The sequence below is a fragment of the Mixophyes fleayi genome, chromosome 7 (genome assembly GCF_038048845.1).
Source record: "Mixophyes fleayi isolate aMixFle1 chromosome 7, aMixFle1.hap1, whole genome shotgun sequence".
Lineage (NCBI taxonomy): Eukaryota > Metazoa > Chordata > Amphibia > Anura > Limnodynastidae > Mixophyes > Mixophyes fleayi.
In genome coordinates this window covers 67,238,148-67,250,405 of record NC_134408.1, presented here as the reverse complement: position 1 = coordinate 67,250,405, position 12,258 = coordinate 67,238,148, and the positions used below count along the sequence as shown (strand labels likewise).

Genomic DNA, 12,258 nt, shown 5'->3' with positions numbered 1-12,258 from the left:
GTATGTGGCCTCCACAGCCATACCAACAAAGGGGAGCACTATATGGGAACATAGACTGTATCAGTACAAGAGTGCATTACCAGCAGTATATTAAGGGAGCTTCATGCAGAGTCTTCTATAACTCAAAACACCGTATGAAAGAGTTTTTTCTAGACGTGAAGCCAGTGGGCTCCATGGTGACCATTAGCATTGCTGCCTGACAGCGCTGGGGTCATGCGTGTTGTAGTAGTTTAGCTTAAACAAAACCTTATTGAGAAATGTAAGCTGATTACTATTTTGCCTTCATTTCCTCTTTTAACATGAAGGGAGTTTGTCTACAAAAGCAGGTGGATACACTTTTACATTTGTTATCTATAAAATACTAAAGAACCATTGCAAGTATTTTTTAGATAAAAGTTTAAAGTCTTGCTCCTACTTTAAATGGGCATCTATATGGATACTACCTGGAGCTTTAACGTAGCTTGCACCTGTAGTTTACGTCTTTAGTGAAACGAGTTGAGCTCTTTCACATTATAAGAACAGAAGGTTAAATTCACTATTCTGTTCATCAAAAACAATACACATGGTCGGTGTCCTCCTGAAAAAGGGTTCAAAAACATGAAAGGGAGTGACAACATAAAAGCAGTTAAAGTAAATAGCAATGCATAAAACTATGAAATTGAATGCAGTACCACACAAGTTTCAGAGAAACCCTAAAATTTGGGCTAGATGGGAACATGGAACAACCTGTAGCAAACATTTTGAATAACCATAGAGATTATAAAGCTGTTATAACTGTGACATTCTCGGCTTATTTTATAGCCTCTGGGAAGTCGCCATACTATAATAATGTTGTGACAATTGCGGTTGTCCTGGTCTTCCAACCGGTGTTGTAGTTTTCTAAATAAAAATCTTTGTTTAATGACCTTTTGCTGCAGTTGAACGATATCCTGTTTGTGGTTTTTCTGAACTGTTTCTGCATCATCCACTCTGTGAGTTAGCCTGGAGACCGGAATGGTGTTTTCTGCTAAGTGCATAATAGTGTACCAGCTGTTAGTATGCTATTTTTTACTGAATGATATTGTATTTGTGCTATTTTGACAGCACTGCTCAAGCTAGAAAATTGGTCTCTGGAAATGACTTTTTATTACAATTATTTTTTTTAATGTTGTTTTTTTTCTCTACATGTGTTCTTTTTTTTTCATTTTAGGTATAACTTTTCTAGCGAATATACTGTCTTGACACCACAAATTATACACAGTACTATGGCAGTGTACAAAGAAGCAATGAAGAATCTACTGCCCACTCCTACAAAGTCCCACTACTTATTCAATCTTCGTGATTTCTCTCGTGTAATTCAAGGGATTTGCTTGTCACGTCCTGAAACATCAGATTCTCCCTTACTGATTAAACGTCTATGGGTTCATGAGGTAAATACTTTTAGCAGATAATACTTGCTTAACCATACAAGTCATAAGGTGCTTTTATACAGACTCAGAAATCTGAGTTGCTTTATTCCTTATAATAATAAATTCAATCAGAGCTTCAATAATTATAAGCAATAAAAAAAAAACTTTTTGGATTATGCATATATTAACAAGTCTTGTGTGCCATAATGATATATTTTTACATGCGTATTTACATATATTCATGTCAATGTCTTATTATATATAAATTATTTCTTATAGCACCATGATGCTGAACATATATTTTCTATTGTAACATTGGTATTACCCACATTCACATAACTATTGGGCATTTAATGTCTATGTTCAAGCTGTTCAAGTGGGTGTATAATACTAAGGACAGCTCAGATACCAATCTTTTCAATATCATATATCATTGTAATGAACAGAGCATGAGTGTGTCTCTGATATAACTTGGAAGGGTGAAGTAACTTCATATAGGCCCCACATTTTTTGTTTATTTTCCTATCTCCGTACTAAGGAGTTTCTCAAGATATGCCATTTTTTTTTCATTTTTGTTGCTGTTTCTTTTAGCCAATACCTAGTGTATCGTGTGTTCCCTCTATTACATGTTCAGTACCCATAGCTAGTTTTGCATATTCTGCTTAAATCATCAATATTGCTGGATTTTTAATTAGTAAATAATGAATTTATAGAAGCGTAAAAACAGTTGGAACTACACTTTAGTTTTGTTTTTGTGGCACAGTGTTAAATTTTTTCTCCTGTTTATAACCACAATTGCCTACTCACCCAGAATTTCGGGAGTACTGCAGGAAGAGTAGTCAAACCTCCCGCATCCTAAAAAATGCCAATATTCACAGCATTGAATATCAGGGGCGGGACCTTACTGCGCAAGTAAGCCCAGTCCACCGCCATTCAGTGCTGTGAATTTTAGCATTTCATAGTGGGGGTGGAACTATGGTGGTGCAAAGATGTCACCACGCCCCCTTCTACCCCTGTCACATAACCTGTCCTCCCAGAGGACAGAGTCAGAAAGGCGTCATGTATGTTTATTACAAATATTTGAACTGTTATGTTTTTACAATGAGTTTCTACATTATGGTAAAATTAATATGTGACCCAGGTGGGTACAAATGGTACAGTCATGACCAAAAATATTGGCACCCTTGCAGTAGTTTCTAAAAATTGACCATTTCAAAAAGAAAATTGTAAACTACTAAGTCATTGGATTTCAAACACATGATTTATTTTTACTTTCACTTTTGAAACTGAACTCGCCTATGGTATCAGGTGCCTGCAATGTAAAAAAAAAAACACTCATTAAATGAGTTTAAATATAGAAAATGACTCATTCTCCTGTTTTGTGTCACTGTGTGTACTGAAGTGAGCATGGAGAAAAAAAAGAAAGTCAGATAATTGTCTGAGGATCTCAAACAGAAGATTTTAACCTAACATTTCCACTGTTCATAATGTTATTACGAAATTTAAGGCCATGGCATTTAGCTGACCTCCCTCGACTTGGACATAAGAGAAAACTTGATTGAAGATTGCAATGCAGGTTTGTTAAAATGGTGGAGAATTCACCTTGAGCAACTGTTAATCAGATTCAAGATGACCTTCAGACACAAGGTATGACCGACTGGTTTGCGAAAGCACACCTGAACAAGTCAGATTCCTTCTGGTCCTGTGGACAGACCAAATTAGAGCTTTTTGGTATAGCACATGTTTACAGAAATCAAAATGAAACTTTCAAAGAAAAGAACCTATTCTCTACAGTCAGACATGGTTGTTATGACCACGGCTAGTAGATGAGCCTTTAGAACCAAACTATTAGAGGTCTTCACCTTTAGCAGTCGCTTTTCCCGTAGAGCAGATGTTGTTCGGAGGTACTCAGATGCCCCCTCAGTATAACCATGGTACAGGATGGAGGTAATTGGAATACTGGAGGCTGGTATCCGGGACTGGCCAGGGTCATGGGTCAGAAGCAAGCAATGAATTTTGTGAAACAGGCTAGAGGTCAGTATCGGCAGCAAACAGAGGAATCCAGGAAACAGGCAAAGGTCAAAGGGCACAGACGTAGAAGCAGAAACCAATAAACAAACCAAGGGACACAACCGGTTAACAGTATAAGGACAGGGAACGTATCCAACAGCAGGTCAGCAATTTGTGCAGCACACTAACGCTATAACCGGCAGAAAGACTAAGATCTCCCTGCCTTACATACTTTGATGGGCCAATTAGGACAGAGGATGGCCGATCAGGACAGGGTTATGAATCAGCCTCAGGAGGCTGCTGATTAACTACATTTCCAGGGCTGGGATTGGTCAAACACGTAATCCTGGAATATGTCTATACATAATGTATTAGTCAAACGTTATAAATGAGAAGACTCCAGCTGGAGTTATGAATGTCCCTACTCCCTGTCTAAATGTGCCACAACCTATTTATAATAAATTTAGTACTTGCGCACGCGCCTGGCTGCTAGATCATGCCGGGATGCGGCGCTACTTGCAGAGAGCATACCGACCAGTGTCATGGCAACAGTTGGGACGGAAGAGAAAATGACCGCCGGGGCGCAGCTGAGGGGAAGGCAGAGAGTCGCGGCAGCTCGAGGCACTGCCATGGCTTGTGACTTGTACAGTGATGTTTAAGATTGCTGCATTGCATCTGGCACTGGCTTCCTTGAATGGTGCATGGCATCATTTTGAAGATTACCAGGCAATTCTGGAGTGCTATGTTGAACCCAGTGTCAGAAAGCTGGGTCTCCATTGATAGTCCTGGGCCTTCCAGCAGGACAATGACCCCCAAACTCAAATCAAAAAGCACATAGGAATAGTTCAAGACAAGACACTGGACTGTTCTGAAGTAGCTATCAATGAGTCGAGATCTAAATCCCATAGCACACCTGTGGAGAGATCTGAAAACAGCAATTGGGAGAAGGCACCCTTCAAATCTAGGAGGACTAGAGAGGCTTGCACAAGAATGGTGAACCAAACTGCCAGAAAAGGTGCAGGAAGCTCCAAATGGCAATAGAAGCCATAGACCAAAGGCTCTTCTACCACATATTACATGTAGCCTGTCAACAATTATGTAAGTGCCATTTCTTTTCATTTTCTGATTTTAAAGGATATACAGTATTAAATTCTGAATCAAAAAGAAATGTTCTGTGATAATAACAGAGAAAGTATTGTAGAGACCAAATACTGTTGTTAAAGTAATTTAAACCTATGTGGAATCAGTGGCGCTATATAAATAAATGGTGATGATGATGATGATGATGATGAAACCTATGTTTAGAAGAAATTGGGATTATTTAAAAAAAAAAAAAAAGTGCAAGGGTGCCAATATTTTTGCCCATTGACTGTATGTGATCTTTTAGGATTTTTTACTTAATCAGTGGTATTGAATAAATTGATCCCAGAGACCACTGCCAAAAGTTCTGTAAAATGTTACAATAGATAGAATATAAAGCTAATAGCTTGAAATATGTTCCTACATCATTTGTATGATTCTTTGCTACAGGTCCTTCGAGTTTACTATGATCGCCTTGTGGACAGTCCAGATCGATCTTGGCTTGTTGGATATATTGAGGAAGTTGTGAAAACTCACATGAGAGAAGATTTTCATCAACTTTTTAAACATCTAGATTTTAATGGTGATGGAAAGGTGGAGGAGGATGACTTGCGTAGTTTAATGTTCTGTGATTTTCATGACCTTAAGAGGGAAGATACAAATTACAAAGAAATAGATAATGTTGATAAACTATGTTTAGTTGTAGAAAGTCATCTGGAAGAATTCAATAACGTCAGTAAAAAGCCAATGAATTTGGTTTTGTTCCGATTTGCAATTGAACACATATGCAGAATCTCACGCATTCTGAAGCAACCTCGTAGCCATGCCCTTCTAGTTGGTGTTGGGGGAAGTGGACGTCAGTCTGTCACTCGATTAGCTGTCCACATGGCTGATCATAGACTTTTCCAAGTTGAAATTTCAAAGAGTTATGGTAATTCTGAGTGGCGGGAGGACTTGAAGCAAATTCTAAGACGATCTACAGATGGTGAAATGCAAGGCGTCTTTCTGTTTACGGATACCCAGATTAAGAAGGAAACTTTCTTAGAAGACATTAATAACTTGCTAAATGCAGGAGAGGTTCCAAATCTTTTTGCACCTGATGAGAAACAAGAAATTTGTGAAAGGATGCGACAGATAGACCGCCAGCAGGATAAATCAAAGCAAACAGATGGTAGCCCCCTTGCTCTCTTTAACTTGTTTATCGACCGTTGCCGTGATCAGCTTCACATTGTGCTTGCTATGAGCCCTATAGGAGATGCATTCCGTAACAGACTCCGCAAGTTTCCTGCCCTTGTTAACTGCTGTACAATTGACTGGTTCCAGGTAAAAGGTTTATTTTAGCAGTAAATACATATAGAGCATATTTCTTTTAAATGAACTGATCTGGCTTATGATATTATGCATTAAGTACACCAGACAGAGCCAAACTATCCCTGCCCACTCACATGCAAAGTGTATGTGAGTACAATGAGATTGATTAGACACAGCGCAGCTAGCCTTGTGTATCAAGCACCAGATCATGATGTTTATTCAGAAGATATGTGCTCATCTATAAAGAGCACACCTGTTTTTAGTTTTACATAAAACATACATTTTTTACTAATTACTGAGTACCTGGAAATTGTTTTATGGGTCCTGGTTTTCATTAGTAAAACATATTATGTTAAGCGAAGGAAAATTATTTCACTGAATAATATTTTTTTCTTTGCTAAAATTCTGTTTTATTTTTAATAAAATTGAGATGTTACACTGACAGATTGTATTTGTTAATCTTTGTTTAAAACATTTTACGTAGTCCTGGCCAGAAGATGCACTCCAAGCTGTAGCAACACGCTTTTTAGAAGATATTGAAATGTCAGAAGAAATTCGAAACGGCTGTATTGACATGTGTAAATGCTTCCACACATCTACGATTAACCTGTCTGAGAAGTTTCGCATAGAGCTTCAGAGATATAATTATGTAACACCTACATCTTATTTGGAACTAATCTCTACATTTAAAACTTTATTGGAAAAAAAGCGATCGTAAGTATTTAGTGCCAGATCTGCTGGATACTTTAACGCCAGTACAATTTGCTATATACCTGTATTTGCAGCCCAAAACCTTGTACAAGACACCGTAATTAGTGATCTACAAGTCCTTAGAGGACTTATTGGTAGGAAAGACATTGTATAGAACTTAACACCTGCCGTTTTTTTCATAATAATTTGTCATCTTCAATGTGTCTTTATCTTGCAGCCATTTCCACATGACCTGTTTTATATGAAATGCCTTACATATGTTTTGAAGACATATATATGTATATGTGTGTGTGTGTATGTATATATATATATATATATATATATATATATATATATATATAAATATTTGTATCCATATATGTATATATCCATATATACATGTATGTGTGTGTATGTATATATCTGTATATATATATATATATATATATATATATATATATATATATATATTTATATGTATGTATATGTGTATATATATATATATGTATATGTATAAATATGTGTATATATATATATATATATGTGTGTGTGTATGTATATATATATATATATATATATATGTATATATATATGTGCGTGTATATATACATATATATATATATATATATATATATATATATATATATATATTGTAACAAAGGGAGGCATTTTTCTGACAAGAGGCAGAGAAAGTATACAAACAGAATAAAACATTGGCATAGTTATGCACCTAGGTGGAGATTAAACCAGGTAAAAATGTATGTGTAGTTTAAACTTTTTTAACTTACATGATTTCCTCTCAGCAAACAGACAGGGTGTGGCTGTGCAAACAGAGCCACTGATGGGTGTTTTCTTTTAAAGAGAAGGTGGGTGTGTCACCTGTCCATCAAGCTAAGGCTGGGGGAGGAGTGACATGTATAAAAGCTTGTTTGTGCCATTTGTTCAGAGAGATCAACACTAGGAAAGCTGGCTGGTCTTGAGAGAGCTGAGCTATGTCTAGCTAGCGTTTAGGGTCTCCAAGAAATGCTGTGAAATCTGTACGGTGTCAAAACATTTACCATCCTGACAATAAAACTACATAAAAAGGAAGAAGTTGTTTGCGTGTGCTTCTGCAGTAGGGGGCTTTTGCCACAAGTGGTGTTAGAAGTGGGATGCTCCGGGAAGCAAGTTTCCGCTACCCAACCCGCGCAGACGTCAACATGGAGGAAGTACTGAGAACCCTCGTGAATGTGGCCGCTGCGCAGCAAGAACAGCAAGCTCAGATGATACGAGTTGCCGAGGCACAGGTGGAAAACACAAGGCTCTTAAGAGAAGAGTTAAGCCAGGTGAGGCATGACAGAAATGAACCACTTGGTCCTGTTCTCCAGAAAATGTCGCCAGGTGATGACATAGAAGCATATCTGGTGTCCTTTGAGAGACTTGCAAAAAGGGCAAAATGGCCTCCTAAAGATTGGGCTGAGAGGCTGGCGCCATATCTGACTGGTGAAGCTCAGCAAGCTTATATGGATCTAGATGAGGAACGGGCCTCTGACTATCTGTGCCTAAAGTCTGAGATATTGGCTCTCATTGGAGTTTCCGGGCCAGGCCGAGCCCAGCGCTATCACCAATGGCGCTATGATAAAGAGAAACCGGTCAGAGCACAAGTGGCTGAGCTTTCTAAAATTTTAAAGAAATGGCTGGAGCCTGAGGAGAATTCGCCTTCTCGGATTATTGAAGTTCTGGCGATTGATCACTGCATCCGGGGGCTGAACCGCGATTTGCAAAGGTGGATTCTGCAATCAGACCCACAAACTTATGAAGAGCTTGCCACCGTGGTAGAAAGTTTTTGTACGCTACAGCAAATGACTAAAGAACCTGCATTTGTGCCAAAGCCGCTGCCACGCCAAAAGCCAGGTTTGACAATCCTTGCTACAGGGCCCAATTTCAAAACTGCTACGGACAGAGGGCCAGGTGCAAAGCTGTCTAATCTGAAGTGTTTTGAATGTGGTGAGCCAGGCCACTTTAAGGCAGAGTGTCCTAAACTACCGGAACCCATGGACTGTTCCGTGGCACATATTGGGCCTGCTTTTCCAAGCTGTTTTACCATGAGTCCCACATCAGGAAGTCCTTGTTTGTTCCGGGTGACTGTGCTAATCAACCAAAACCTTGTTCTGGACTTGGTTGACTCGGGGAGTGAACTCTCATTGGTTTCCAGCTCTGCCTTACCCGAAACCATAACTTCTTGGTTGCCCATGGTGAAGGTTCTTTGCGTACATGGCACGACAGAGGAGTATGAAAGAACAATACTACCAGTCACACTCAAAGACAACACTGTTATGGTGGTAGCTGCCATAGCACCTAAACTCCCATATCCACTCATTTTGGGGCGAGACTTCCCACTGTTTAATGATAGCCTCAGTGAGCGGATCCGGCCGGACATGCCAGCAACTGATGCAACGGTCGAAAGCCCGGTCTTAAAGGAACCGCCTAAAGATCCACAACATCTGGACATCGATCTTTGGGAACCGCCAAACCGGAATGCCATCCTGGGAGTCACAGCAGGAGTTCCACAAAAGCATCCACCTGTGGGGAAACATGGACAGTCCAAACTAGCATTGGTTGGTTATGTCGCAGATGAGCCCATCCCGCCTGTCAGTGAGGATACGGACTGGTCCACAATACCAATCTTGTTACCTCTGCAGGACTTTGCTCGAGACCAACTTAATGATGCCCCTTTGGAACATGCCTTTACAAGTGTGACTGAGGTAAATGGGGTAGTGAAAGCCGCCCAGCCTGTAGAAGGTATACCATATTTTATTGTTAAAAATAATTTCCTGTATAGAGTTGCTAATGTGCAGGGGGAAAAAGTAGAACAATTAATGGTTCCTCAGGTCCATGTAACCCTAGTGTTAAAATCAGCACACACACATGTCTGTGGGGGACACCTAGGGGAGGATAAAACACGGGAACGAGTTCTGCTTAGGTTTTACTGGCCCGGGGTACACATGGCAGTGAAAAAGTATTGCCGGTCCTGTCCCATTTATCAGAGAACCTGTCCCAAACCCATGTACAGGGCACCTCTAATTCCAATACCAATAGTACAAGTTCCCTTTGAACGGATATCTATGGACCTTTTGGGGCCACTGGAAAAATCCACATGTGGGCACCAATATATACTAGTGGTGCTTGACTATGCAACCAGGTATCCAGAGGCAATTCCACTACGAAACATAAAGTCCAGCACCATAGCTAGAGAACTTGTATTGATGTTTACACATTTGGGAATACCCAAAGAAATTCTCACAGATCAGGGTACTCCATTCATGTCTAAACTGATGAAGGACATGCGCCAGTTGCTAGGGGTTACGGCGCTTCACAGCACTGTATACCATCCACAAACAGATGGCTTGGTGGAACGCTTTAACCGCACATTAAAGCACATGCTCAGGAAAGCAGTGGCTCAAGAGAAAAATGATTGGGACACTCTTATTCCCTATTTGATGTTTGCCATCCGTGAGGTACCTCGAGCTTCAACAGGGTTTAGTCCCTTTGAGTTATTGTTTGGAAGACAGCCCAGGGGTATCTTGGATATGTTAAAAGAAGGGTGGGAGCAGCAAGGTCCCAGGGAGCCAAATCTGGTACAATTTGTGTCCCAAATGTATGAGAGGCTAGGAAAGATAGGGCCCATTGTGCAGCAACATGTAAAAGAGGCTCAGGAACGACAGAGAAAAAGTTATGATAAAAGTGCTGTTGTTCGATCTTTCAAGCCTGGGGACAAGGTCCTAGTCCTGGTTCCTACCCAGGAAAGCAAACTTTTCGCCCATTGGCAGGGTCCATATGAAGTTCTAGAGGCTGTCGGTCCTGTCAATTACAGAGTCCACCAGTTAGGAAGGCGAAGGGAGGAGCAAATATATCATGTTAACCTCCTTAAACCTTGGCATGATGAGGAAACCTCTCCTCAGGTAGTGAGTACTGCCATTCAAAAGTCTGCAGTGCCCATAGAGCCAGCTTTGTCCATTCAGCAGAGACAACAGACTGAAGAAATGATTCGCCGGAACAGGGATGTCTTCTCTTCCATTCCTGGGCGCACTACCTTAATCGAACACGACATTGTCACTGCGCCAGGAGTCATTGTAAAGCAGAAGCCGTATCGTATTCCAGAAGCCAGACGGATGGACGTGAGAAAGGAGATCGAGAAGATGCTCCAGTTAGATGTGATTGAAGAGTCCACTAGTGAGTGGAATATTCCCATTGTGCTTGTCCCGAAACCCAATGGGACAATTAGGTTCTGCAATGACTTTAGGCGCCTGAACAGTATGTCGCAGTTTGATGCCTATCCGATGCCACGTGTGGATGAACTGGTGGAAAATCTTTCTGGTAGCAATTATTTGACAACCCTTGATCTAACAAAGGGTTATTGGCAAGTTCCCCTGACTTCCACGGCCAAGCCAAAGACTGCATTTTCCACCCCTGATGGTCTCTATCAATATAAAGTCCTACCCTTTGGGTTGCATGGGGCACCTGCTACCTTCCAAAGGGCCATGAATAAACTGCTACGACCTCACACAGCTTATGCAGCCGCTTACCTGGACGATATAGTGATTTATACCCCAGACTGGGGATCACATTTAGCCAAAGTTGAGGCGGTCTTAGCTTCATTAAGGTCAGCGGGGTTAACAGCTAACCCAGAAAAATGTGCCATAGCCATGAGAGAAGCCAAATATTTGGGGTACATTGTTGGTCGAGGGCGTGTAAAACCCCAGCTAGATAAAGTGAAGGCAGTCAAAAATTGGGCAAGACCAGAAAAAAAGTCGCAGTTAAAAACTTTTTTAGGCTTAGTAGGCTACTACAGGCGGTTTGTAAGCCACTTCGCCACTAGAGCTGCTCCACTAACGGACATGTTAAAAAAAAGTTGTCCAGATAGATTAACCTGGTCTGATTCTGCAGAAACCACCTGGTCTGATCTTCAGTTAGCTCTTTGTTCCTCTCCAGTTCTACAAGCACCGGATTTTACCCGGAGGTTCTTCCTCCAAACTGATGCTTCTGGTGTTGGCCTAGGTGCAGTCTTGTCACAGGAGAAGAATGGAGTAGAAAATCCTGTCCTGTACTTAAGTCGGAAGTTGCTTCCAAGGTAACAAAAATATGCCACTGTGGAGAAAGAATGTCTCGCCATAAAATGGGCTACAGAAGCTCTGCGCTATTATCTCCTAGGCAGAGAGTTCACCCTAATTACAGACCATGCACCATTGAGATGGATGCAGAGCAACCAGGAGGTAAATGCCAAGGTAACCCGCTGGTTCTTGGCACTGCAACCTTTCAAGTTCTCAGTAGAACATAGACCTGGAATTCTGCACAAAAATGCAGATGCGTTGTCACGAAAATATGCGCTCCTCGCGAAGTCCGCGCCACCCTACTTGCAGACGCTAGGGGGAGGGATATGTAACAAAAAGAGGCATTTAGCTGGCAATATGCAGAGAAAGCAGGGAAGTAAAGTAAAACATTTGTGCAGCAATGCACCTAGATTGAATGTAAAGACCTATGTGTAACAAACAATAGTTTAAGTTTGGTTAACTTACATGATAGAGAAATCCCTCCTCTCAGCAAACAGACAGGTTGTGTCTGTTTAGTGCAAACCAGAGCCAGTCATGGGGCGTTTCCTTTTAAAGAGAAGGTGGGTGTGTCACCTGTCCATCAAGCTAATGCTGGGGGAGGAGTATCAGGTATAAAAGCTTGTTTGTATCATTTGTGCACTGAGATCAACGCTGGGGAAGCTGGCTGGTCTTGAGAGAGCTGAGCTATG

General features: G+C 40.9%; 1 protein-coding gene across 1 annotated transcript in view; it reads left to right on the top strand.

The window, feature by feature from the left end:
• The window catches only part of DNAH7 (dynein axonemal heavy chain 7), a 379,127-nt gene that overhangs the window by 222,686 nt on the left and 144,183 nt on the right, over nucleotides 1-12,258 (top strand). The window contains 3 exon segments of the mRNA XM_075181345.1: nucleotides 1,190-1,409; nucleotides 4,929-5,801; nucleotides 6,274-6,503. Of these exon segments, the coding sequence (XP_075037446.1) occupies nucleotides 1,190-1,409; nucleotides 4,929-5,801; nucleotides 6,274-6,503 (1,323 nt within the window).